General features: G+C 34.9%; 3 protein-coding genes, 1 long non-coding RNA gene, 1 other non-coding gene and 1 pseudogene across 17 annotated transcripts; 4 read left to right on the forward strand and 2 right to left on the reverse strand.

Annotated features, from left to right (window-relative positions):
• Positions 1-774: 774 nt before the first annotated feature.
• Positions 775-2,772, forward strand: LOC104728870 (L-type lectin-domain containing receptor kinase IX.2 pseudogene; annotated as a pseudogene).
• A 2,995-nt stretch (positions 2,773-5,767) lies between these two features.
• Positions 5,768-7,702, forward strand: LOC104725926 (uncharacterized). Its single transcript, XR_757983.3, has 5 exons — positions 5,768-6,423; positions 6,509-6,537; positions 6,657-6,712; positions 6,856-6,955; positions 7,234-7,702. It is a non-coding gene; the product is annotated as an uncharacterized LOC104725926 (long non-coding RNA).
• A 6,906-nt stretch (positions 7,703-14,608) lies between these two features.
• On the forward strand, positions 14,609-16,031 carry LOC104725927 (heat stress transcription factor A-9-like). Its single transcript, XM_010444678.3, has 2 exons — positions 14,609-15,162; positions 15,253-16,031. The coding sequence occupies exons 1-2, from the start codon at positions 14,758-14,760 to the stop codon at positions 15,901-15,903; spliced, it is 1,056 nt and encodes a 351-aa protein (XP_010442980.2). The 5' UTR covers positions 14,609-14,757; the 3' UTR covers positions 15,904-16,031.
• A 604-nt stretch (positions 16,032-16,635) lies between these two features.
• Positions 16,636-16,856, reverse strand: LOC147935418 (small nucleolar RNA U3). Its single transcript, XR_015573248.1, has one exon. It is a non-coding gene; the product is annotated as a small nucleolar RNA U3 (small nucleolar RNA).
• Positions 16,857-17,038: 182 nt separating this feature from the next.
• LOC147935419 (homogentisate 1,2-dioxygenase-like) lies at positions 17,039-19,533 on the forward strand. Its single transcript, XM_087473489.1, has 9 exons — positions 17,039-17,338; positions 17,438-17,668; positions 17,763-17,842; positions 17,995-18,162; positions 18,242-18,417; positions 18,501-18,570; positions 18,683-18,837; positions 18,917-19,000; positions 19,090-19,533. The coding sequence occupies exons 1-9, from the start codon at positions 17,148-17,150 to the stop codon at positions 19,318-19,320; spliced, it is 1,386 nt and encodes a 461-aa protein (XP_087329615.1). The 5' UTR covers positions 17,039-17,147; the 3' UTR covers positions 19,321-19,533.
• On the reverse strand, positions 19,402-24,268 carry LOC104725928 (uncharacterized). Of its 13 annotated transcripts, none has more exons than XM_010444679.3 (18): positions 23,938-24,268; positions 23,706-23,834; positions 23,448-23,615; positions 23,262-23,345; positions 23,129-23,179; positions 22,904-22,960; positions 22,426-22,508; positions 22,142-22,265; positions 21,981-22,040; positions 21,631-21,879; positions 21,394-21,544; positions 21,133-21,260; positions 20,846-20,893; positions 20,620-20,750; positions 20,452-20,534; positions 20,168-20,342; positions 19,764-20,038; positions 19,402-19,678 (listed from the first exon to the last, which is right to left on the reverse strand). In XM_010444679.3, exons 1-18 carry the CDS (start codon positions 24,172-24,174, stop codon positions 19,518-19,520), a joined length of 2,394 nt encoding a protein of 797 aa, XP_010442981.2. In that variant the 5' UTR covers positions 24,175-24,268; the 3' UTR covers positions 19,402-19,517. The 13 variants fall into 13 exon arrangements, with proteins under 13 accessions (XP_010442981.2, XP_087329606.1, XP_087329602.1 ...); XM_087473480.1 differs by having other exon boundaries at positions 22,142-22,257; positions 23,938-24,267; XM_087473476.1 differs by having other exon boundaries at positions 22,571-22,960; positions 23,938-24,267.
• Between the last annotated feature and the right edge of the window lie 167 nt (positions 24,269-24,435).

Genomic DNA, 24,435 nt, shown 5'->3' on the forward strand with positions numbered 1-24,435 from the left:
TCCAGTTCACTCACTGTTACTGAGTATTCCAACCGATGTGGGATAATTAATTCAGTATGAAACAAAATGTCAATGGGTTAATTTAGCCAGCCGTATATAGGGCCATAGCTCGTTTATTTGTAAGCCCATCACAAATTTGGAACAGCTAGGCGATTTCTTTGAACCGGAGATTTCATCCCAAGTCTAAACCGAATGGTTATCTGGTTAATCCGCCGGTTCTGATCTCCAACGAGCATACATAATCAGGTTTTTTGGGAACGTCGAATCACATGCTTGAATCGTTTTGATTTTGAGTGAAATTTTTTTGTCGTCTTCATTCTATAATTGATCACTATACAACAGATTGCGCCATGGAAGCTCGGAAAGGCCCTCTCTTTCTATAAACCCAGGTGCTTAATTTTATCGCTTTTCCAACTTTGAGTTCTTCTAAGTGACTCATTCGTTAACTAATCTTCATCATTTCCTCTAGTAGGCTATGAGTAGTGTTATTGGAGCATTGGTCAAGTAATAAAACATTGAAAAATGTAAGTTGATCTCGTCGTATATGACTCCTTTTCTCTAGATTTTCCTTTGAAAGGTATATAAAAAAAAGAAGCTTTCTTGTTTTAACGCAGACTTGGTGTCTTGAAATGGTAAATAGGACTATTTCTTTGTTTACTTCGTAGCTGCAAGAAAGGGTTTCCATTTTCTATTGACTTGTTGTGTATCAAACAAATTCTTGAATTGATTTATGTTGTTTTTGCTCTTTGTTCTTTTGTAAAAATCTTCATTCTTTCTCCTTAAATGGCCAACTCAATCATGTTCCTTTCATATGTCCTGAGTCTCCCTTTCGTTGTTGATTCGGTTAGCTTTAGGTTCACTAGTTTTCGTCCAGGTGATCCTGAGAATGTGGTATACCATGGAGATGCAATGCCCGATGGGGCAGTGAATTTCAACGACGTGGAATATATAGCTCGCGTTGGTTGGGTTACTTATGATGAGAAGGTGCCTATCTGGAATCCTAGAACTGGTACTACTACAGATTTCAATACCAGTTTCTCTTTTAGGATTGATACACGTAACCTTACGAGTTATGGTCATGGGATCTGCTTCTTTCTTGCTCCCGTGGGAACTCAGTTCCCTGTAAACTCTGCTGGTGGTTTCTTGGGTCTTTTTACTCGAATCGATGATTACACATCTTCGTTTCCGCTTGTTCATATCGAATTTGACTCGTTCAGTAATCAAGAATGGGATCCCACCACTGTTGGATCTCATGTGGGGATCAATACTAACTCGCTTGTTTCGTCTAACTACACATCTTGGAATGTAAGCTCACACAGCCAAGATATTGGTCATGCAAAGATTTCTTATGACTCTGTTACTAAGAACTTGAGTGTGTCTTGGGCTTATGAATTAACCTCTGATCCTCGGGAGAGTGTTGGCATTTCTTACATCATTGATCTTGCAAAGGTTTTACCACCACATGTTATGGTTGGTTTCTCAGCGGCTACTGGAGCAAACACAGAGGGACATAGACTTTTATCATGGGAGTTTAGCTCAAGTTTGGATATTGAGAAAGCCTCTATCAGGAAAGGACTAATAGTTGGCGTTTCGGTTTCTGGATTTGTTTTTCTGACCTCTTTGGTCATTGTTCTTGTCGTTTGGTTGCAGAAGCAAAGAAAGAGAAAAGCAAAAGAGGTACAAGACTTGGTATTGTTAAACGAAGACCTTGAACGAGAAGCAGGACCACGGAGGTTTGTTTTTAAGGATCTTTTTTTAGCAACCAACAGGTTCTCAGCCCAGAGAAATCTGGGTGAAGGAGGCTTTGGAACAGTTTATAGAGGGTACTTGAACGAAATTGATATGATGGTTGCAGTGAAGAAATTGTCTGGTGGTTCCAAGCAGGGAAAAAAAGAGTTTGTAACTGAAGTTAAGATCATTAGCAAACTACGACATCGGAACCTGGTGCAACTCATCGGTTGGTGTAATGAAAAAGATGAGTATTTGCTGATATATAAGTTCATGCCAAATGGCAGCTTGGACACTCATCTCTTTGGGAAAAGACCCCATCTCTCATGGGACATAAGATACAAGATAGCTCTCGGTCTAGCTTCTGCGCTTCTTTATCTTCACGAGGAGGGAGACAGGTGTGTATTGCACAGGGACATCAAGGCAAGCAATATCATGTTGGACATCAATTTCAATGTAAAATTAGGTGACTTTGGGCTGGCTCGATTGATGGACCATGAACTAGGTTCCCATACAACAGGGCTAGCAGGAACATTTGGGTACATGGCTCCAGAATACGTGATGGATGGAAGGGCGAGCAAGGAATCTGATATCTATAGCTTTGGCATTGGTATACTAGAGATTGTCACGGGGAGAAAGTCTGTTGATCATTCACAAGAAAGCACTGAGAGTGAGATGAGTCTTGTGGAGAGAGTGTGGGATTTATATGGAAGACAAGAACTTGTGTCAGCCATTGATAAGAAACTTGGTGAGGATTTCGATAAGGAACAAACCGAATGTTTGTTGGTCGTGGGGTTATGGTGTGGCCATCCTGATAGAAACTCGAGGCCTTCTATAAAACAAGCGATCCAAGTACTGAACTTGGAGTCACCATTGCCTCAGCTTCCCCGAAAGATGCCCTCTGCCACGTTTCACATCTCACCTTCTTCTTCTCTCTTACTTAGCTCAAGTATAGTATCTGCCACCACGTCCTCGAGAAGTCAAGTTGCTCGGGAGCTGAAGATGAGAGATGAGGCAGATCTTGGTGGCCTTTGCGGTTCTTAAACTTGATTGTAATCCTATATCACATAATTTATAAAGATGTATGGGTGTATATGTGGACATGTGAACGACAAGTTAACCATATGGTCTGGTTTTACATGATTTCTATTATATGATTATATATGGGGTTTGGAGGGTTTAGAATTTAAGGTTCAATGGTTGGTTGAGTCGCTTTTACATTACAACACCACATAGCGTCAAAACAATACATATGATATAGTTAAACTATGCACAACAATTAGAGCATATCCAAATTAGTTGAGCTAGAATATGAAATCCAAAACAAATAGAAAAATAAAAATAAAAATAATAGATGGAAGTATGGAACCAAGCTACACTGGAATCATTACTTGCATTACATTGTACTGAAAATTGAGAACAATGAATTCATTTTCTAATTGATCCCAGTAGAGCTTCAAAATATGGCTTTCCTCTGGCTTCGCCCCGTTCTTCAAAAGTTGACATGATCTAGATAATTTCTATTTTGTAACTTGAGAAGAAAGCTTTATGGAAATTATGCAACATGAAAATTTTAACTTCCATTTAAATTCTCATATATTTCGAGTTTCGACCAATCTACTTTATATACATCTCGTTGTATTATTTCTGTATATGCCAAATCTGTGTAAAATGGAAAAAAATAATTATTCCTTATCGTCTTATCGGCATTGAGAGAAAGCTCCGATAGGTCAACAGTATTTACAATAAAATATAACTAGCCCAAAATAATTCAACTCAATATGTATAACGTTTTATCTAGACTATGTTCATACGAGTGGTGCCAATCTTGCAGAAGGACCACGTACAGAAAAACAAATTTGCATCGTAGGTTAGGCTTTGGGATGTTTTTAAAGACTTTCTTCCCTATCAGTATCTGATACATATAATCATCTGATATAATGAAATCAATGCTTTTAAAACGTTTCACATTATGGTTCAAAAGCTCAAACACAATTTAATACACAACATTGCAGCTTTTAAATTGGTTATATATACGAGTCAAATGGGGATTATTTTAATTAAATTTAACTAAAATGCTGAAGTCAATGGAGTATATATATAAACTTTGCTGTTGTGATATATAAACGTTACAGCATTTAGTCCTTGAATACACCTTAAATAACTACAATTTTAACAGTCAACATAGTAAATTCTATATGTAAACCGTTCCATGTCTTTTGTAATTTAATTTCAAAAGTTGACATAGCGGAGAAATCTTAAAATGTAACTCTTGTAATAAATAATAATGAGTTAGTATACATTTACCTTGAGTTACTCTATAAATTTGTTTGTTTCTTTTGATAACCAAACCATCACAATCAAACAATTCACTCTTAAAACAAGAAAACAGTAAGTGCAATGGAAGCTAGAAATCCAAAGGTTAGCTATGTTAAACATACTTTTAACATGAACCACAAGAACCACAAGATCTTAAACATCTATATTAATCACATAATAGAATTATAAAGGAGGTTAAAGTAATACTTCCACTCATTGTAGAAATGATGCTTCCTTGAATGGTTTCTTCTTCTTCAATGGCTTAAAAACTTGAAAAAAAACTCTTAGATGATCTTTAGGTGGAAGATAAGGTTTCTCTCCGCTTTCCTATAAACTCTTTTCTTTATGTGTTGTTTTTGTTCTTGTGATGATTTGTGATGGAGCAAACCATCTATTTATAGGAGGGAAGAGAACCTTACTCCTCATAAGGGTTTTGTCTTATGATTTAATCTCAACCATCCATCATAGTAGAGATGAAGAGAGTGGTGACAAGTGTGAGGACAAATATCTAGCATTGTTTCAAACACAACATGCAACTTCACACTTGTCCTCTTATAACCTTTAGCATGATATGTAACTTAGTACTTGTCCTTATACGCATAAACATGACATGTATCTTAACACCTGTCCTTTTGGTTTCCAAATGATTAAATACAAAATATAACAAACCCAATTAAATAACCTACTAACCCAATTAAGACCACATATATTGGTAAGAAATTATTATTTTCTTACAAGCTAGCCGAGGTCCAGGCCATACCTTAACTACATTCCATCCTTGGTATATTGTGTTGATTCTTGCAAAATCGTGGTATATGAAGAAAAAGTTAGGGAGATCCAGGAAGGTGGTATTCGACTGGTTCAATGGTGGTCAAGAGTCTGCTTCATGTTTCCTTATTGCTATAGATGGTCGAGTTTCACCTCCCGGGATCTTCCATTCTTCCTAATTCATTTTTCATCATCCTATCGCCTTCACTCAACGCTTAGTTGAGGCCACAACCAATGCAGCCGCTATAACAGGTTGTAGATTTCTTCGTCGACATTAACACTTTATTACTTTAACAGGTTAACGTTGATATTTTACAAAAAAATAGTGCTATTGCAACAATATTTTTGCAATGATGGTATTCGTTAAAATTTTGCAATAAATTTTGATATATTTTTGCAATGATGAATGCACGTCAGAATTTCATTACAAGTTTATTGCAAAATAACAACAAAAGTTTTTGTTGCATTTTTCCGTTGCAAATTAGCAATATTATTACGACATGCGAAGATGTCTTGCAAAATTTACAATAAATATTTAACGATTTTGAGTTGTGATTATTTTGCAAGGAAATCTTAGTATATACATGTGACAAAATATGTGACATATTTGCCACTGTAATTACAACAATTTATAACTCTTTTGCAACATATATATATATATGTATATATTTTGAATGGACTTCTATGTTACATCTTCTTAAAGCAATTAACTCTTTTGTTAGTTTCAATAACAATTGTAGGAGGTAAACTAATATATAAATATATCAATTATTCCTTTTGCTTATACTTGGAAAATTATAAAGTGTTACTAAATTTATATATATATATATATATTCATGTTATTTAAGGTATTAAATGGTATGAATAAAATGAATAGACATGAAACAAGCTTCGGATGGATTTTAATTAGAAAGAATTACTTAAATGTTATCCCAAAGTTGGTTTATTACTCATATTTATAAATCTTTTGAAAATTACTCAAATGTTTAGTGCTCTAGCGGTAATTACAATTTATCCTTTGAGTTTTGTTTTTCGATTTTGAGTAAAAAAATAAAATAAAAAATACACGTCACCAAATTAAAATATACTTTATTTTTTATTTTACAGGTCACTAAACTGTTTTTTTTTCATAATCCACATTTCCTGTTCATAACCAAAAAAAAAGAAAAAACCTCTCTCTCGTCGAGTACTCTCTGATTCTCTCTCCACCTTCATGCCCTAAATCTCTTTGTTAATCTCCAAATCCCAGTTTATCATTTCTCCTTTTGCTCTGATTTTCTCTCTTCTCTCTTCTCTCTTCTTTCACTCTCCCTCTCCAAATCCCAAATCCTAGTTCGTCATCCTCAAAGCGAAACCAGGTCTCCCAGTTTCGACACAATATTTTTCCCCCAAATCAGAATCGGATCTAGGTCTCCATTTGTGGACGAGTAAATCAGTAGCAAGCAGTGTGCTGCCAATAGCTTTGGATCTTTGATAGTAATGGCTGGATCTACCTTTTGGTATGCTCCTTAATTTGTCTCAGGAGCAGAGGAGGATATGGCGCAATTGATTGATATGATGATGCTCGGAGGCGGAGGAGGAGGCGGGCTGGCGTTGTTTACTTTTGGGGTTTGAAACTTTTTTATTTTATTTTTAGGGTTTTCAATTTTGGCTCTTACAGATTAACTGACTGTCTTCTAATATCTATTTGCAGGTCGTGGGTTTGAATAATAACGAAACGATGTAATTCAGACTTTAGGGATTTTATTAGGGTTTAAATATTTGGCTTGAGGATTTTTTTAGTGTTTATATTTTTTGGACTCTTGTTAATTAACGTTGATGGTTTCTTCTATGTTGTGCAGATCTGCAATGGTTTGAACTTTGAAGGTGTAGAAGAAGAAGACACTTAACGCTTAAGGTGATTTCGTTTCGATAATCCTTAGTGTAGTGTAGTAGACTGAGATATTTTGCTTTTGTTTCTTCTTCGTCTTACTGTTTTAAATCTTTATGGATCGGATTGGATGGACTTTGCTTATTGACTCTGTTTTGTTTACTCCACAGAAACGATGAATATTTGCTTAACTTTCTTCTAATGTTTGGAAGAATATGTTCCGTGGCTGAAGGGTATGTTTTGTTAAGCTGATCGTTTAGGTCAATTGAGGTTAGTTTCATCGATCTGCTTTCATATTTTTGCAATTAACCGACAAGTCTTCTAATGGCGGCTTTAGCAAAGACAACTTTAGTTACAAATACGAGAGCTGTATTTCATAGCTTCCATCATTGACCACCTGCTTTTTTTACATATTTTTTCATCATATGAATATTGAGAATCCTGGTGGAACAGCCATATTCATATCAGCGTTTTGTTCTTTTTCTCTCAGCTCATCATTTGTTTGTTTGTGTAAATCACTTAAAAATTACTTAATTTTTCTTTTTCAGCCTGTCTTGGTGTACATGTCTAAGGTGGATGGGAAGTTCCACTTCAGTCCTATTAGCGTCAACTAAGTGAAGACTGAGATTTTGGTTCACTTTCGGCACCATATCCTCCGCCTCCTTTGGATCAATAATTGCACCATATCCTCCTATGCTCTTCGAATCTAGGTCTCCCTTTTGGTTTTGGTATGCTCCTAAGTCTGCATTGGTTCAGAGTTCAGTATCCTGAAGATTATCAAGGCCTGTCATATGAGGACCTTAAGGAATTCAAGCAGACTAGATATGGTAATAAAAGTTGTGTGCCAATTGTCAAAAAAAGAAAAAGACTATTAGTTGTGTGCCTATACAACATTAGTTTAACTTTTTACGGTAGGGATCCTAAATTGCCTCTATATATCATCATCATCATGCTAGTTGTGCTTGTATAGAGTATGTATAAAACTATAAATTAATTAAGAAACACAGCTTATACAAATTGCCATCCTTCTATATAATATTGAATTGAGGCCATATGATATATATCTTTCTGAATTGAGGCGATATGATACACATTAAATTGAGGCCATATGATAATATTGATAAATATTAAATAAAAATATATGTTATGGTGGAGTTATGTTTGTACGGCTGAGTTATGTATTTCGTACGGTTTCGTTTGGTCTTTCACATAATAAATTAATAAAAAGTGTTATTGAGAAAACCAAACAATAATTATATGCCTGATTAGATCCACGCGCGAAATAAATTTATAAAGTTAGTTTTTTTACAATATATTATACAAAATAATCAAAAAATTAAACTCAAAATTCGAATAAAAAATAAAAAATTCCGACAAAATGACTAAGTGATGGATGAATTATTGATTTATACGGCTGACTTATGAAATATTTGTAAATTTATATTATTATAACTCAATATTTAAATGTACAATTGAAATATGAATATTACAATTATTATAACCAATAAAAAGTAATAATTATAGAAAAAGATTGATTTTTACACATTCTGGTGAGAATGTGTTAAACATACAACACATGACATTTAGGGGTTAGGGTTGGAGTTTAGGGTTTGAGTTGTAGGGTTCAGATGAGTAACATTATTTTTTTTTTGGTTTTGGTTCTAATGTGTTTTAATGTGTTTGGTTTAAGGTGGTAATATGGATATACTAATATTATTACCATTTGAATATTTTTTAAAAAAATCAAAAAAATTTTTGGTTATTTCTGGTTATGGGTCGATTAGATTAATATATAACCATAAATAATTCAAAATATATTGTAATTAAGTAGATTAACCTAATATAACCGAAAGTAAGCCGAATATAACCGAAATTAACCAAACATACCACTTCAAAAATACCAAATTGGAAAAATTATTTTTTCGATTCGGTTCGGTTTGGTCGGTTATTTAGTCATTCTAATTTGAGGGTTGGCTGAGTTATGGTAAAGTTATGGCTGAGTTATGAAACAGATATATTAATTTATTATATATCTTCTCGAGAATACAAAAAGTGTTGTTGGGAAGACGCAAACAATAATTATGTTTATTGTTAAGAACCACACGCGTAATAAATGAGATTTTAGCGATTTTTTATTTAAAAATAATTCAAAATTTGAATTTGAATTTAATTTTGTTTTTTTAATAAAAGTATTTCTCAAACAATTGACTGATATGGCTGAGTTATCGACATAAACGGCTGACTTATGAAATATTTGTAAATTAGAATTATTATAACTCAAAATTAAAATATAGAATGAAAAATGAATATTACAATCATTATAAGCAATAAAAAGTAATAATTATAGACAAAGATTGATTTTTACACAGTCTGATCAAAATGTGTAAAACATTCAAAACATGACATTTAGGGATTAGGGTTAGGGTTAGGGTTTGAGGTTTAGGGTTCATATTTTTAATATTTTGGGTTTTAATATAACAGTTTGGTTTTGGTTATATTGTGTTTGGTTTAAGGTGGTAATTTGGATATACTAATATGATAACCATTTGAAAATTTAAAATATTTTGAAATTACTTTTCGGTTATTTCCGGTTATGGGTCGGTTAGATGAATATATAACCATAAATAATCCAAATGTTATCCAAATTAGGTCAATTAACTTAATATAACCGATAGCAAGCCGAATATAACCGTAATTAACCTAAAATAATGAAAAAATTGTTTCCGGTTCGGTTTGGTTTGGTTGGTTATTTAGTCATTCTAATTTGAGGGTTGACTGAGTTATGGTAAAGTTATGGCTGAGTTATCGTTTAGGGTCTTCTCAATAATATGAAAACATATTCTTCTTTCTTTCCTAGGTCTTTTATTCTGTCAGATTCCTAATAAGTATTAAAACGTATCTTGATGTCACAAAAAGTGTTGTTAGGGAAACGCGAAAATCACTAATTTTGTGTCTGCTCAAATCCACACGCATAATAAATTCATAAAGTGAGTTTTTTATCACAAAATATTATTGCAAATAATTATTATTCGAATTTAGAATTTTATTTTTCTAAAAGTATTTCTCCAAAAATTGAATATTAAAATTATTATAACTCAAAATTTAAATTTAGAATGGAAATTTGTCTATTATTCCCGGTTTGGTTCGGTTTGGTCGGTTTAGGGTCTTCTCAATAATATATAAACGTATTCTTCTTTCTTTCCTGGGTCTTTAATTATGTCAGATTCCTAATAAGTATTAAAAAGTCTTTCGATGTCACAAAAAGTATTGTTAGAGAAGCGCGAAAAATCACTAATTTTGTGCATGCTCAAATCCACACGCATAATAAATTCATAAAGTGAGCTTTTTATCACAAGATATTATTGCAAATAATTAAATAATTATTATTCGAATTTAGAATTTTATTTTTCTAAAACTATTTCTCCAACAATTGAATATTAAAATTATTATAACTCAAAATTGAAATTTAGAATGGAAATATGTCTATTATTAGGTTAATTGATAGTTTCCCGCCAAAATATCGCTTTACGACTAAGTTATAATCATTACAGAAAAATGAAAGGTCATGTGACAGCTGAGTTATAGTGAGTTATGGCTGAGTTATCATAAGAAACAATCTGAAAGTAAATGAATGATATATATGACTTTACGGCTGAGTTATAATATTTACGGGAAAACGAAAGGTCATGTGACGGCTGAGTTATAGTGAGTTATGGCTGAGTTATCACAAGAAACAATATGAAAGTAAATGGCTGATATATATGACTTTACGGCTGAGTTATAATATTTACGGGAAAACGAAAGGTCTCGTCGATTCATGTGACGACTGAGTTATAGTGATTTATAAATCCTTAATGGCTGATATATCGGAGTCATCGAAAAAATCAAATCGGCTTGAAAATTCATTGTCTTCTTCTTCGTCAGATGCTACTTCGACAGCTTCTTCTTCTTCTTCGTTTTCTTTGTCAACGATCTTACCATAATCAAAACAAGTGCCTTCAAATCCCCCACCGTACACTTCGTATGTAGATTCTACTTTCGAGTCACTGCTTGGCCGAATCATACTTCCTCTAGCTCCACTAGTTTTTGTAGACTCTTTCGCCGAAAACTCTACACAGAGACGTAGCTGATCGGTTTTCTATAGCCCCAAAAAACATTGCAACTGTCGATCATTGGAGACAAAAACTGGTGGAGTATCATGCGCCATTAGTTTTAGTGCCTTGTTCGAGAACATGTAACTCAGCTTTAGCTCATGGCTAAACGCATCCAATCCGTAGTCTTCAAGAACAAGCTCCACAAGCTTGTCGTGTGTTGTGCCACCATCGATCTGCACAACTATTCACCCTCTATCGTCGGTGTTAAATATTTATCTCTGTTTGTTTACCCAATGACCGAAAACAACTAGTACCGGAACTGGCTCCATGAAAGAAAATGAAGAACAAGGTGAAGAAGAAGTAGAAAGAACTAGGTGAAGAAGAAAAGTGAAGAAGAAGTATAAGAACAAGGTGAAGAAGAAGGTAAATAGTTCACTTATTTACCAGTTGAAGAACAAGAGTCGAACGACGTTTCATATTTCCAGAGAAAAAAATGATAACATGGAATGCTGACATGGATGTTGCGTCCAACGTGGCAAGTCAGCCATCAAACAATTAATAACTCAGCCTAAATAAAACTCAGCCATCAAACAAATTATAACTCAGTCATAACATGAAAAACATTACAGTAATTAAAAAGCAAAAAAATTGTTGCCAAATTCAGCCGCTTCATCAACTAAAAATATGTAACTCAGCCGTATCGTTTAATAAGTCAGCCGTAACTGAATAATATTCTAGTAATTAATCTTTTGCTACTAAGTCAGCTGTCGAATGGCTGAGTTGTACGATAAGTCAGCCTATCACAACTAAGTTGTACGATAAGTCAGCCTATCACGGCTGAGTTGTACGATAACTCAGCTAGTCGGAAAATGGTAACTCAGTCGTGTCGTAGTGATAACTCAGCCGTGTCGTATTGATAACTCAGCCAAAGTTTTAACAACTTAACCATCGGGTGAAAACTCACTTACGGGCTGAGTTAGAGCGTAACTCAGCCAGATTTTGATAAATCAGTCGTAACGCTTGGCTGAGTTATGCTCTAACTCAGCCAGATTTTGATAAGTCAGCTGTAACGGTTGGCTGAGTTATGCTCTAACTCAGCCGTCCACTCTTACTTAAATGTTTTTTTCCATAACTCAGCCGGAATATACCTATAACTCAGCCGCAACATACATTTGTAACGCGTTATGGCTGAGTTATTGTTACACGTCAGCGTTTTTGACGTGGCAATGACATTTTTGTAATTACATTTTTCCGGTAACATAAAATAAGAACAAGCTAGGTATTTTGAAAATACCCGAAAATATTCTAGTAATAAAATTTTTATTTGTAGATTATGGTAATATTACATAATTTGGATAACATTTGAGTATTACCTAATTTAGATAACATTTGAGTAAATCAGCTTTTAATTATAAGTTTAAACACTTATCTACTTTTTAAACAAGGAAATCATTTTAAGTTTTGAAGGATAATTAATAAAAGCTAAACCTGTAGAGATTTATTTTATTTTAAAAATAAGTTTTTAATTAAAGTTTATATTTTCCTCACTAAAATACAATAAACATATTGACTTGTTAATCAATACAAAAATGTTATGACTAATATAATTGTCATGATCTTATCACTGTATATTTGAATTACAACATACTAGTATCTAAAAGCAATATAAATTTTTGACATATCAAACACTCTAACCATATATTGTATATGTATAATAATATATTGGTCCACGTTAGTCACCCGAATATGCCCTTTTCTTCGACATCTCAAACATTATAATCATGTATATATATGTATATAATCATATTCTCTTTTCTTTAAAGTTTAAACTAATATATATATATATATATATATATATATATATATATATATATATAATCTGTATGATAGCTAATATTTGTCGTCGTTACTCACCCACTACCTTTACCTCATTTTACCATACCTATGTTAACCATTTGGATAATTATACAAATCTAAATTTACGTTCAATAAAATATTACTTTACAACTTTCGAGTACTTTTTTTTTAGCTCTGTGCGTGGGAAATAAAATCAATTTTGCGGCTTCTTCTGTTATTATTATTATTTTTTTCTTTGAATAATACTGAACAGATTTAACTACATCTACTATTATTCAGTATTAAAGATACGATTTTACTTTAACCTGCTTATATATTAGCTTAAGAAGGTGCTTCTACAGGTCTATCAATACAACACGGTATCAAGCAACATTCCTTCTCCGAATGTAAACACAGTTCTCTATTTTTTTTTGGGTCAAAGCACAGTTCTCCATTAACCCGCAGTTTTATTATAAGTTCTGATTAGTAAAAAGTTTTGTCGTAACTGGTATAAGTTTTGTTGTAGTATTGTATACTGACTTTGTTATTTTTAATAAATATATCTAGATGAGTCTTATGGAAAATGAAGGCTAAGCTCAAGGAGGCATTACGGCGTTTTAGGTGTTTTTAACCTATCAAGGACATCTCATCTGGGATAAGAAGAAATAAAAATATTTTAGAAAATTTATTTCACATCATTTGTGTAATTTTTTGTTTTTATGCATTACTGTAATATTTTAATATTTGATTATCTAATAAAATGAGTTATGTCTTTTACTTTTGAATCATGAAGATGTATATTTTTAATTTAGGAAAAAAAATAAATAAAAAATATGAAATTAATAGCTAATGTGCCTAACAAATGATATAGCAAAATACTGTGATTAAAATTTAATGTTGTAAAATGAATTGCATCTTACGAATATGCAATGGAACTAGGCCACGAAAATTTGCAACAATAATTGTTTCATATTTATTTATGACGATTTTTGGTTGCACCAAAACATCATAATTATACAACTAATTTGCTGTATAAATAACGTTACAATATTACAAATATAATATTATTTGTTATATGTTTTATGTGGCAATAAGTTGCAACCATTTATAATTGCAAATGTGTATTATAATTATGTGACAAATTTATTATGATTATAAGTTATATTAATACGACATATCTAACAATAAATTAGTTTATTGTAAACTTTGCAACATATGTGCAACATATGTGCAACATATGTAAATTTGCAAAATCCAAATAACAACAAATAAAATGTGTCTCAATTTTGTTGCAATATCATGATTTACAACAATATATTAAATAATTGCAACAAATTTCGATGTTGTAAATAACTATTTTCTTGTAGTATTTTAGTGCGTATAACACAGAGGTTACAGTACAAACTTCTCTTTTTTTTTTATATTTATCACAAGAATATCGGTTATTCCAATTTTATACTTCCTCTGTTTCTAAAAGATTGATGTTTAGAAGTTTTTATATATTTAAAAAAAAGAATGATTACTAAGTTTAAATATATTTTTTTGTTTGACTAAAGATATATTATTTAATTTTAAATTAATAATAATTCAAAATTTTAAATATTTTTAATGATTATTTTTTGAAATTTACAAAACATCAATTTTTCTGAAACAAAAAATATTTCAAAATATTAATATTTATGAGACAGAAGAAATATATGAAATACGAAAGTACGATCACAGCTCTATATAATACTCTAGCTTTAATAAACTGGCTTTTAACTCCCTTTTATTTTATTTTCTTTTATTTGTTTCTATAGTAGTGAAGTAGCATATTTAACTGCTGTGTGCTTCTAGTACGCGACAATTGTCATTCATGCATGAAATCGAATTCAATTGTATACGGTCGGTTCTTTTTCCCATAATCACTTAGACCACCGATTCATCTTCACCAACCACGAAGATCCAACGGTTAGAGATGGGACTATAATATGGGTGTTAATTTGTTGAATTCAGAAAAGTGGGACTATAATATGGGTGTAAAAATATAAATTTTTGTTAACTTTTTTGATAGACCGTACAAGTAAACACTATTTATATATTTCCATAAACAGCAAAGAAGTTTCCAAAAGGAGACGAAGATAGTAACGGCGTTGGGAAGCTATGACGGCGATTCCAAACGTCGGCGATATTGAATCTTCGGCTTCGCTTGGTCAAGAGACGGCAACGGAAACCGTCACCGTTAAAGGTGGCCAGACTGGAAGCGGAGGAGGCTCGTCTGACGACGACGTCGTTTCACCAACCAAAGAAGAGGCTGATGCCGTTAACTTAACCGACTCGTCGTCGCCAGTTAGTTTTTCAAAATTGCACGAGATAGGTCTAATAACGCCGTTTCTGAGAAAGACGTTTGAGATCGTCAATGACAAAGTAACAGACCCGGTTGTATCATGGAACCCGACCCGTAAAAGCTTCATCATCTGGGATTCTTACGAGTTCTCAGAGAATCTCCTTCCTAAATACTTCAAACACAAGAACTTCTCAAGTTTCGTCCGCCAGCTCAACACCTACGTAAGGATAAAACGAATTTTTCTTGGTTTTTACTTTTTAGCTATGTTTCTTGTGTCGCAAGCTTTGTAAATTAAAGCTAGGGTTTTGTAGGGGTTTAAGAAGGTAGATTCAGATAGGTGGGAGTTTGCTAACGAAGGGTTTCAAGGAGGTAAGAAACATTTGCTTAAGAACATCAAAAGGAGGAGAAGCAAAAGTAAATGTAACAAGGAAGCGAGCACCACGGGGTTGAAGAAGGCAGAGACAGAGGCTGAGTCACTGAAGGAGGATCAGAACTGTCCAATAAGATTGGAGGTGTTGAAGTTGAAACAACAACAGGAAGAGTCTCAAGATCAAATGGTCACTGTGCAAGAGAAGATACACGGAGTCGAAACAGAACAAAGACATATGCTAAGCTTCTGTGCAAAGTTGGCCAAAGATCAAAGATTTGTTGAGAGGCTGGTGCGGAAGAGGAAAATGAAACAACAGAGAGAGCTCGAAGTAACTGAATTCGTGAAGAAGTTGAAGTTGCTTGACGATCAAGAAACTCAAAATAACTTGGTGGATGTGGAAAGTCAGCTGATAATTAGAGAATTTATGGCCATGGCTGCAACAACACAACCAGATCATGAGTCTGACATTTCCATGAACAATAATCAAAGTGGTAGTACGAGATGTCAGCTTAACACAGAGGACCTACTTGTTGACGTTGGTTCAATGGGTGGAAAGAAGGTTGATGTAGATGTAAATGGGAGAATCGAGTAAAACAAAAAATATAGAAGGACTTGTACAGAGTTGTCTGGATTATACTGTTAGCTCTTGTAAAATGTGTAGCTCTTTATTCCGTTAACACTTGATTGCGTTTTGAATAATGGTTGATTTTATAGTGTTAATTCTAGGTTTTTATGATCTACAAGGTTTGAAATACAAAAGTTCACAAATCCCACTCTAGTCTTTATGTGGAAGCAAAAAGTAAATTAAGTTCGGGCAACACAATAAAGAGGAAAAAAAAGGAACCTGTCAGACCATAATCTTGATTCTTGAAATAGCTAGGTTGATGAGGTTTATTACTTACCCTTTTTCCAAGATGATCATATGGCTCGGAACAACAAAACAAAACAAACCCATAAATGTGAAAATACTTAAGATGGTGGATGCAAATTTACAATGAACAATTAGAATCACACAAGATAATGTTAGCCTAACATTCCTGGTAACTAAAAACTGCGGCTTTTTTCCGAGTAATAAATATAGTATTAAAAAATATTGAAATTTGTAAACGTCATGGAAGTTTATTTGTACATAAACCTTGTTAGAGATCTTTGTTTCAGTTTACGAAGTTTCTTGCTATACAATCAACCTATGGGTTCCATATGGAACAAAGATAAATCCACATGTAAATAAAATTGACATGTCACATGTAATCGAATAGCTTCTGTTCGCTATTTAGACACGCCCAAAGTAGTAAAGGAAAAAGATTTAGTGGATGAAAAATAGAGCCTGTCAGACCGCCGTGCGACCACCCCGGCAAGGTAGAACCGAGCCGAGTAACGATCCTCTACAGGACCGGATGCGTCCGAGGACAGATCGTGGCCGTGTTAATCACGCTCTGATCGCACGGTCATGGTTCATCAACCAGGGTTAAGGGCCCGTCTCCTAAGAAATCAAGGAAACAGAGGTACGAGCCTATAGAACAGATCCTGTTCAAGTAAGGTCGTGACCATTGCTACTTCCTCGCCATATATAAACAAGAATCATTCTCACTAACCCACCGGTGTGGGATAAAAAAATCAGCAAGTCAAAGCAACCAAAACTAGGCCTAATTATAAACAAAGCCCATTTATATTCAAGCCCAACAATTTATATTTGAATTATATTATACGAAAAAAAAAGAAAAAAAAAAGAGTTTTAAAATCAGACGTTGTTGGATCAACACGCCACGTCAGCATCACTTCCACATGTATGTATGTATCGATCATCGTCTCTCTCTTTGACTCTGTGAAGAAGCCATGGAAGAAGAGAAGAAGAAGCTTGAAGAGTTAAAGTATCAATCAGGCTTCGGCAACCATTTCTCATCGGAAGCGATCTCCGGAGCTTTGCCGTTAGATCAGAACAGTCCTCTTATTTGTCCTTACGGTCTTTACGCCGAGCAGATCTCCGGTACTTCTTTCACTTCTCCACGCAAGCTCAACCAACGAAGGTTCTTCCGTTTACTCTTACGTATCTTCGGTGTTTTTTGATTTTGTAAATTTTGATGATTTTTCGTTAAAAGTTTTGATCTTTTTCCATCTTTGTTCAGTTGGTTGTATCGGATCAAGCCATCGGTTACACATGAACCGTTCAAGCCACGTGTACCAGCTCATAAGAAGCTTGTGAGTGAGTTTGATTCATCGAACAGTCGTACGAATCCGACTCAGCTTAGGTGGAGAGCTGAGGATATTCCTGAATCGGCTACTGATTTCGTTGATGGGTTATATACTATTTGTGGAGCTGGAAGCTCGTTTCTTCGCCATGGATTCGCTATTCACATGTATAGAGATCTCTTGTGCTAGTTGATTTTGGGGGTTTGGTTATAGTCTGGTTTTAGATAAAGTAAATGATCTTTGATTCATTTTTTGTTGAAGGTATGTGGCTAACAAAGGAATGAAAGACTCTGCCTTTTGCAACGCTGATGGTGACTTCTTGTTAGTTCCTCAAGTAGGAAGTAAGTTTAGTAGTTCATTGTTTATAAAGTTCACATCTTTTGGTATGGAATTTAAGATGAATCGTTGGTGTGTTTAGTTTAGTAAGTTATGTATAAGCAACGGATTCAAGATCTTTCCTTGATTGATTCTGATGTTCTGAGTGGGTGTTTAGGGCTATGGATTGATACTGAGTGTGGAAGGCTATTGGTGTCTCCTGGTGAAATTGCTGTCATACCACAAGGATTTCGTTTCTCGGTAGATTTACCAGATGGGAAGTCGCGAGGTTATGTTGCTGAAATCTATGGGGCTCATTTTCAGCTTCCTGATCTTGGACCAATAGGTACTCTTGAGTTCTTGTAGATTCAACCTGAATAACCTGGATTGTGTTTATAAGGAATTGTATCGTTGGATATGTACAGGTGCCAATGGTCTTGCTGCACCTAGAGACTTTCTTGCACCAACGGCATGGTTTGAAGATGCATTGCGGCCTGACTACACCATTATTCAGAAGTTTGGTGGTGAACTCTTTACTGCCAAACAAGATTTTTCTCCATTTAATGTGGTCGCCTGGCATGGCAATTACGTGCCTTATAAGGTGAATACATGTGTATTGAGGGCATATAAGCTTTTGAAAAATCAACACACTTTTTGTCTAAAGATATCATTTCCCATCTGCAGTATGACCTTCAGAAGTTTTGCCCATACAACACCGTCCTCTTAGACCATGGAGATCCATCTATAAATACAGGTTGGTGGTCCTCTGCACTAAATCTATTCTTATTTCTGTTTCGTTATGAGTAGGTTACTGGTTCTTTGTTGTAAATCACACTCACTCTTTGGGGGAATTATTGTACTCTCAGTTCTTACAGCACCAACGGATAAACCTGGTGTGGCCTTGCTTGATTTTGTCATATTCCCTCCTCGATGGTTGGTTGCTGAGCATACTTTTCGACCTCCTTACTATCATCGTAACTGCATGAGTGAATTTATGGGTTTAATCTACGGTGCATACGAGGTAAACCGCATCAAGATCCTGCTTCTGCAAATCATTCGCTTAACTACTGAAATCTGTAAACTGACTTAACAATTCACAGGCCAAAGCTGATGGATTTCTCCCTGGCGGTGCAAGTCTTCATAGCTGTATGACACCTCATGGTCCAGATACTACCACATACGAGGTATCAGTTCATTTTCTTCGGAGATCATATTGATCCCCTGAATGTGAAATACAATTCAAGTCTGAAGTATTTTTGTAATTATTTTGTAGGCGACAATTTCTCGTGTAAATGCAATGGCTCCTTCTAAACTCACAGGTACAATGGCTTTCATGTTCGAATCAGCCTTGATTCCTAGAGTCTGCCATTGGGCTCTGGAGTCACCTTTCCTCGATCACGACTACTACCAATGTTGGATTGGCCTCAAGTCCCACTTCTCACGTATAGACTTAAACAAGACGAATGCTGAACCAACAGAGAAAGAACCACGAGCTTCGGTGTAAAGAAAACACTTCACACTTTCAATACCCAGTCTGTACAGGCCTTCACCATATACATGTATAAGAAAGCATACAACAAGAACATATGTAATTAGTAGGTAGTTTCTTCATATCACTTTAGTTACATCGTAATGTACTCTGAAGCTAATATGACTGTGTTCGTTTAGATATTAATGAATACATAACCGTGGCAATTACATTCAGGCCACAACATCAGTCAGTTTCACTTTCATCTTCATGATACCTACTTGCACTAAGATCTCTTTCTTCGACTGTTCTACTTTCAAAACAGTCGCTTTTTTGCCAAGAGAAGAAACAAACACCGAGCTACCAACTTCAGGAACCTTTTGAGCCGCAGCTTCTGTTAATACAGAAACATGGTTCAGATTCGAAGATCATAACCAGACAATAGCTATATTTTAAAGGGCTTAAACTTGTTTAAATACCAGAAATTGGTCGTCTCTCTACCACAGATGATGAACGAATCCCACTATCTTCATCATTTGTCTTTTCGACTTTTGTTTGGAGTTGTGTAGCTACCTTTGACTGAGAAGATTGTGCAGCAGATGAACGAAACTGTTGCAATGTTCTGCGAAGTGTAGAACGAGTCATCGAACCAGCCTGAGTTAGTTCTCGTCTCAATTGTCGTCTCTCTTTAGCGGCATGGTCGTTAATGTTCTTTTGCGCTGTGAGTAGATTCTCATGAAGCTCTCTTGAGAGCCTAGAACGAAAAAACAAAAGAAGAAAAGCATAAAGTTGAAGCTCATAGTTCCTGACTCTGAGGTCTTAAAATTCTAATCACTTTTAGATCTTCAGTAGTTTAATCTCTTCAATAACCATAGATTCGTACCTTATATAAACACGTGCCTCATTCAAAAATCTCTGATATTCCTGCTTGTACCGTTCCATGTCAAGTATGACCCCATTGATCTCAGCACTTGCAGAGCCATAAAGTTCACGAGCACCCTCGATAATATCACATGGAAGCCCCAACCTTTCGGCTATGTTTATTGCATTCGAACGACCTGACAATCATTTTTCAATGTGGGTTGGTTAAGCATATTAACTCTGATTCAATTTTAGGGGTAAACAAATCGATCATTAAAGAGTCTAGATGAGCATGTAGCTAAAAACCTGGTACTCCCCATAAGATTTTGAAAGTGGGTTTTAAGTTCAGGTCATCAAACTCCATGCAAGCATTCTCAAAAGCAGAATTGCTACAATAGATGCAGAAAGAAAAAGAAGTTAATACTCTTTAAACCCTTGGGTAATCCGAGAAAAATGGCAGGTGAATTTAAAAACCTGTATTTAAGCGTCTTAAGTTCTCCGTGGTGTGTAGTTGCCATAGTGAGTAGAGAACCGCTTTCTGCAAAAGATTCAAGAATTGCCATTCCTAATGCAGCTCCTTCAAGCGGATTTGTTCCAGCTCCAACCTGTTAATAGCGCAAGAGTTCAAAACATATTCTTGCAAGTAACAGTTTTCCCATTATTTTCCCTTTTTCAAGTAATGGCCAGTCTTTTAACTTACTTCATCTAACAACACAAGTGATCTGCTTGTTGAATGTGAAAGAATTTCCTGCAAGTCAATCAATCAGAGTAAAAGACACATAAGTTGTATACATATTAAGAGAGTTACATCTTCCAAACTGATTAAACAATCATTCGAAACCGGATAGAAGTTTTACCAAAACTGATAAATTAAGCGAGTTCAAATTTCATAAGAATAAAGTGTTTTACAGTTGCCGAAAAAGGGCACAAAAGGAGAAATCTATTGAATGTATAAAAGTTGTGACGACAACAGAGAATCAGACTTACACTAATTTGCTTCAAATGACCAGAAAAGGTAGAAAGTGACTGCAGCAAAGATTGTTCATCACCAATATCAGCATAAATGTTGTCAAACCAAGGTATGCGTGCAGATTCAGTTGCTAGAACATAAAGACCTACAAAAACCATTACAATCTTTTAATTGATATGATGTTAAGTTACTCGAATCTCTCACTCTCTCCCAAGGGCTTTATATCTTTGGTGGAGTTTTTAATTCACAGAAGATACTGTAAGTTTCATATGTCTTACCTGATTTTGCCATCATCGCAGCGAGTCCAACTGATTTCAAGCAAATGGTTTTACCTCCTGTGTTTGGGCCGGTAATAACCAAAACCTTAGTGCCTTTAGAGATCTGGAAATCAGCTGGAATTGGTGGAGCTCCTGAGAAGACCGTGTCTGCCTGAAAAATCAACCATGTATTTATTAACAACTTCGGCTAAAACGCATCATCAATCTACTCAAATGATCAAAGCATGAGAAACTTACTGTTTTATGATATTTTACAGTCTCCCGCGTCTTTCTTATGCTTTTCTTGTGTTGGTGAAGCAATAGAGGATGATAACATCTAGGTAGATACAGCAACCATTCTTTTCTAGAAATCGATTCTTCGCTGGATAAGTTACTCTCCGGTGAGTTTTCTCCACCAGACAAAGATTCAACCCCATCTTCAGGTGGCAAGTATATATCAGGATGTGCACCACCATATGCACTACTGTAAGTTGCTCGAGCGTTTATCTGGCAGGAAAAAAACACTCATGTTTGGAAGGTCATGTTGCTGGGATTTGTTTTGCTTCAATGAAAAGAGAAATGGTTGGTAGTTTTAAGTATACACTTACCACATCCAGCTTAATGGAGTAGTTCAACACCACCTCGATATCATAAAGATCAACGTGCATCTGTTTTGCTTGCATCAAATTGAACAAAAATGTCAACAAGCAGAAAACAATAAGAATGAAAGATACAGAATTCTAACTTTAAGAAATTTATACTCAATTACCTTTTCAGTAAGCATTGAAAGAATTTCTGCCTCAGCCTTGGCAACTGATGCTCTCGCACTTTGAAGGTCATCGTTCATAGAGACTGCAGCTATTGGCTCCGCCGCAGTCCCTCCACCTGAACCACTGTAACAAATATTACCTTCAAGAGACAGAATCTGAAAATAAATCACTAAAGGAGAAGCATAACTTCTCAAGAAATTGGTCAATGGTAATGAAACTCTTTCTTAATAATCTGGAATTCTGAATCTTCTTTGCTAACTGAAATCTAAAAGTTCAATTTTACCTGGAAAGCAGAAGACCATTAACAGAAGTTAGTTGATTTGAGCTCATTTGTATACACCATCTTCCATCAATTTCAGCCGCTACCTGGAATATTATTTATATAATTACTAGGGCCAACGTCAGAAAATGAAGAATTGTTCCTTTACCTACACCGCCAAGTAGAGTGGTCCATGATCCTTATATATTACCCAAGGAATGTGGGATTCTAATAGGCCTCCTCGAGATGTGGGTGGGAAACGGTCCAACGGGAAACAGTCCAAGCCCAACATCTCGGAAATACAACAAGACATGCGGGCTACATAGGTAGAAACCATTTCTTTGTGGGAAATTGCTTGTTGGACCTAACCATGGGCTCTGATACCATATTAGGAATTATGAACATCCAACCCAAAACCAATTGGCAATGAGTGGAGTGGTCCATGATCCTTATATATTACCCAAGGAACATATCCCAACCGATGTGGGATTCTAATACTTACCATGACAGATTCGTCACTTTTTTGGCTCCTTATAATAGCATCAATCAGTTGCTGCAGCTGCAAGGAGACATCAGGAAGGTTTCAGACAAAATAACTTTAAAATACATCTTCTCAAAACATGTTTATAGTAACCAAGATGTATTCAAAGAGCTAAGATATCAAAGAAACTCAAAAACAGTTTTGACATTCTTCAATTTACAGTTACAAAGAAAAAACGAAATTGACCTTTCTTTCAAGTGTCTGCACACGTTCACGTGATTGTTTCAGGGCACTACTCTGAAACAATAAAAGATAAGTTCAACATAATGATCATGCTTCTTGACGACAATGTAGTCATTAGGGAGACAAAAGAACAAACCGCGGAGTCTTTGATTCTACCATCAGGATCTATAACTTGTTCAACCAACTTGACAAATGATCTATTTATCACAGGGTGCATTATCTGCAAGAGAGTTAAAGAACACACAAAGACAATATGAGAGGGATGCACCACAATGCTGAAGTTAAAAAAAGTATCAAAAATTTGGAGAGAAACTGCAAATACCAATTCAGATAAAGGCATAAACCGTTTGTACAAATCTCCATCTTGCTTAATAGAAGCTTTCAAATCAAACTGCAAATTATCGAAGAAACGAAGAAGAGAAGCCACTTCAAGTGCTTGATCTGCTCGTAAAGAAAGCCTCCTCCGAGCATGACGAACTCCCGATTCAGCCTTCACAATAACAAATTAAACAATTCAAAACTATACAAATTCATAAAAAGAAAATCACTTTAGAGATTTGAGGATGATGAAAATATTTACAAGAGAGATATGAATGCTGGAGAGGTCAAGACAGAAGGAACCATGTTGAAGCATTTTAATGGCGGCTTCTGTTTCATCCAAAAGCTTCAAACTTTCATCGAAACTCTGGTCAAGAGACCAAAGCTTTTTCTAAAAAAAACAACCCAACACTGTCTATGTCAATTCATAGCAGAGGAAACATCCACGGGTAGCTACATATAGAAGAAAACCCAAAAAGAAATAAAAATCAAACCTTTGTAGCTTCGCGACCTAGAGAAGTACGAGCAAAAGAAGCGACAACATCGCAGAGCTTGTCCCATTCCAACACTCTCAAGCTATCGACTTGAGATTTTGATTTCGATCGGCAAACAAGAGTCGGAGGAGATGATGAAGAAGAGATTAAACTCAGATTAACAACACTGTTTCTGTTTCCAATTGAGTCTCTAATCACTAGGCCACAGTTGCAGTAGGCTACGGATAAAGTCTGCATTTTTATTTTTTTATCCTTAGGTTTTCAGAGAAGAAGAATTGTAATAATCCAATTTCAATCAACCAAAAATTTCCTAATTTCCATCATATTCGTGAAACCTTATCTCTTTGACTTGTGATGTTATATATTCCTTCCGTTTCAAAATATAAGATGTTTTAACTAAAACACGTAGATTAAAAAGCTTTTACTTTTAATAAGTTCAACTAATCAGAAACAATACTGCACAATATAAAATATTCTCTCCGTTTCAAAATATAAGAT

The sequence above is a fragment of the Camelina sativa genome, chromosome 11 (assembly GCF_030686135.1).
Source record: "Camelina sativa cultivar CO46 ecotype springtype chromosome 11, ASM3068613v1".
NCBI classification, from domain to species: domain Eukaryota; kingdom Viridiplantae; phylum Streptophyta; class Magnoliopsida; order Brassicales; family Brassicaceae; genus Camelina; species Camelina sativa.

What these genes read in the sequence shown, in the direction of transcription:
- LOC104725927 (XM_010444678.3), top strand. Translation starts at nt 14,758, where the DNA reads ATGACGGCGATTCCAAACGTCGGCGATATTGAATCTTCGGCTTCGCTT. An exon ending in TCCGCCAGCTCAACACCTAC is followed by an intron (nt 15,163 to 15,252) that starts GTAAGGATAAAA and finishes AGGGTTTTGTAG; the next exon opens with GGGTTTAAGAAGGTAGATTC.
- LOC147935419 (XM_087473489.1), top strand. Translation starts at nt 17,148, where the DNA reads ATGGAAGAAGAGAAGAAGAAGCTTGAAGAGTTAAAGTATCAATCAGGC. An exon ending in CATGGATTCGCTATTCACAT is followed by an intron (nt 17,669 to 17,762) that starts GTATAGAGATCT and finishes TTTTTGTTGAAG; the next exon opens with GTATGTGGCTAACAAAGGAA. An exon ending in GCAATTACGTGCCTTATAAG is followed by an intron (nt 18,418 to 18,500) that starts GTGAATACATGT and finishes TCCCATCTGCAG; the next exon opens with TATGACCTTCAGAAGTTTTG.
- LOC104725928 (XM_010444679.3), bottom strand. Translation starts at nt 24,174, where the DNA reads ATGCAGACTTTATCCGTAGCCTACTGCAACTGTGGCCTAGTGATTAGA. An exon ending in CCAGCATTCATATCTCTCTT is followed by an intron (nt 23,616 to 23,705) that starts GTAAATATTTTC and finishes GTTATTGTGAAG; the next exon opens with GCTGAATCGGGAGTTCGTCA. An exon ending in AATGGTCTTCTGCTTTCCAG is followed by an intron (nt 22,266 to 22,425) that starts GTAAAATTGAAC and finishes TATTTGTTACAG; the next exon opens with TGGTTCAGGTGGAGGGACTG.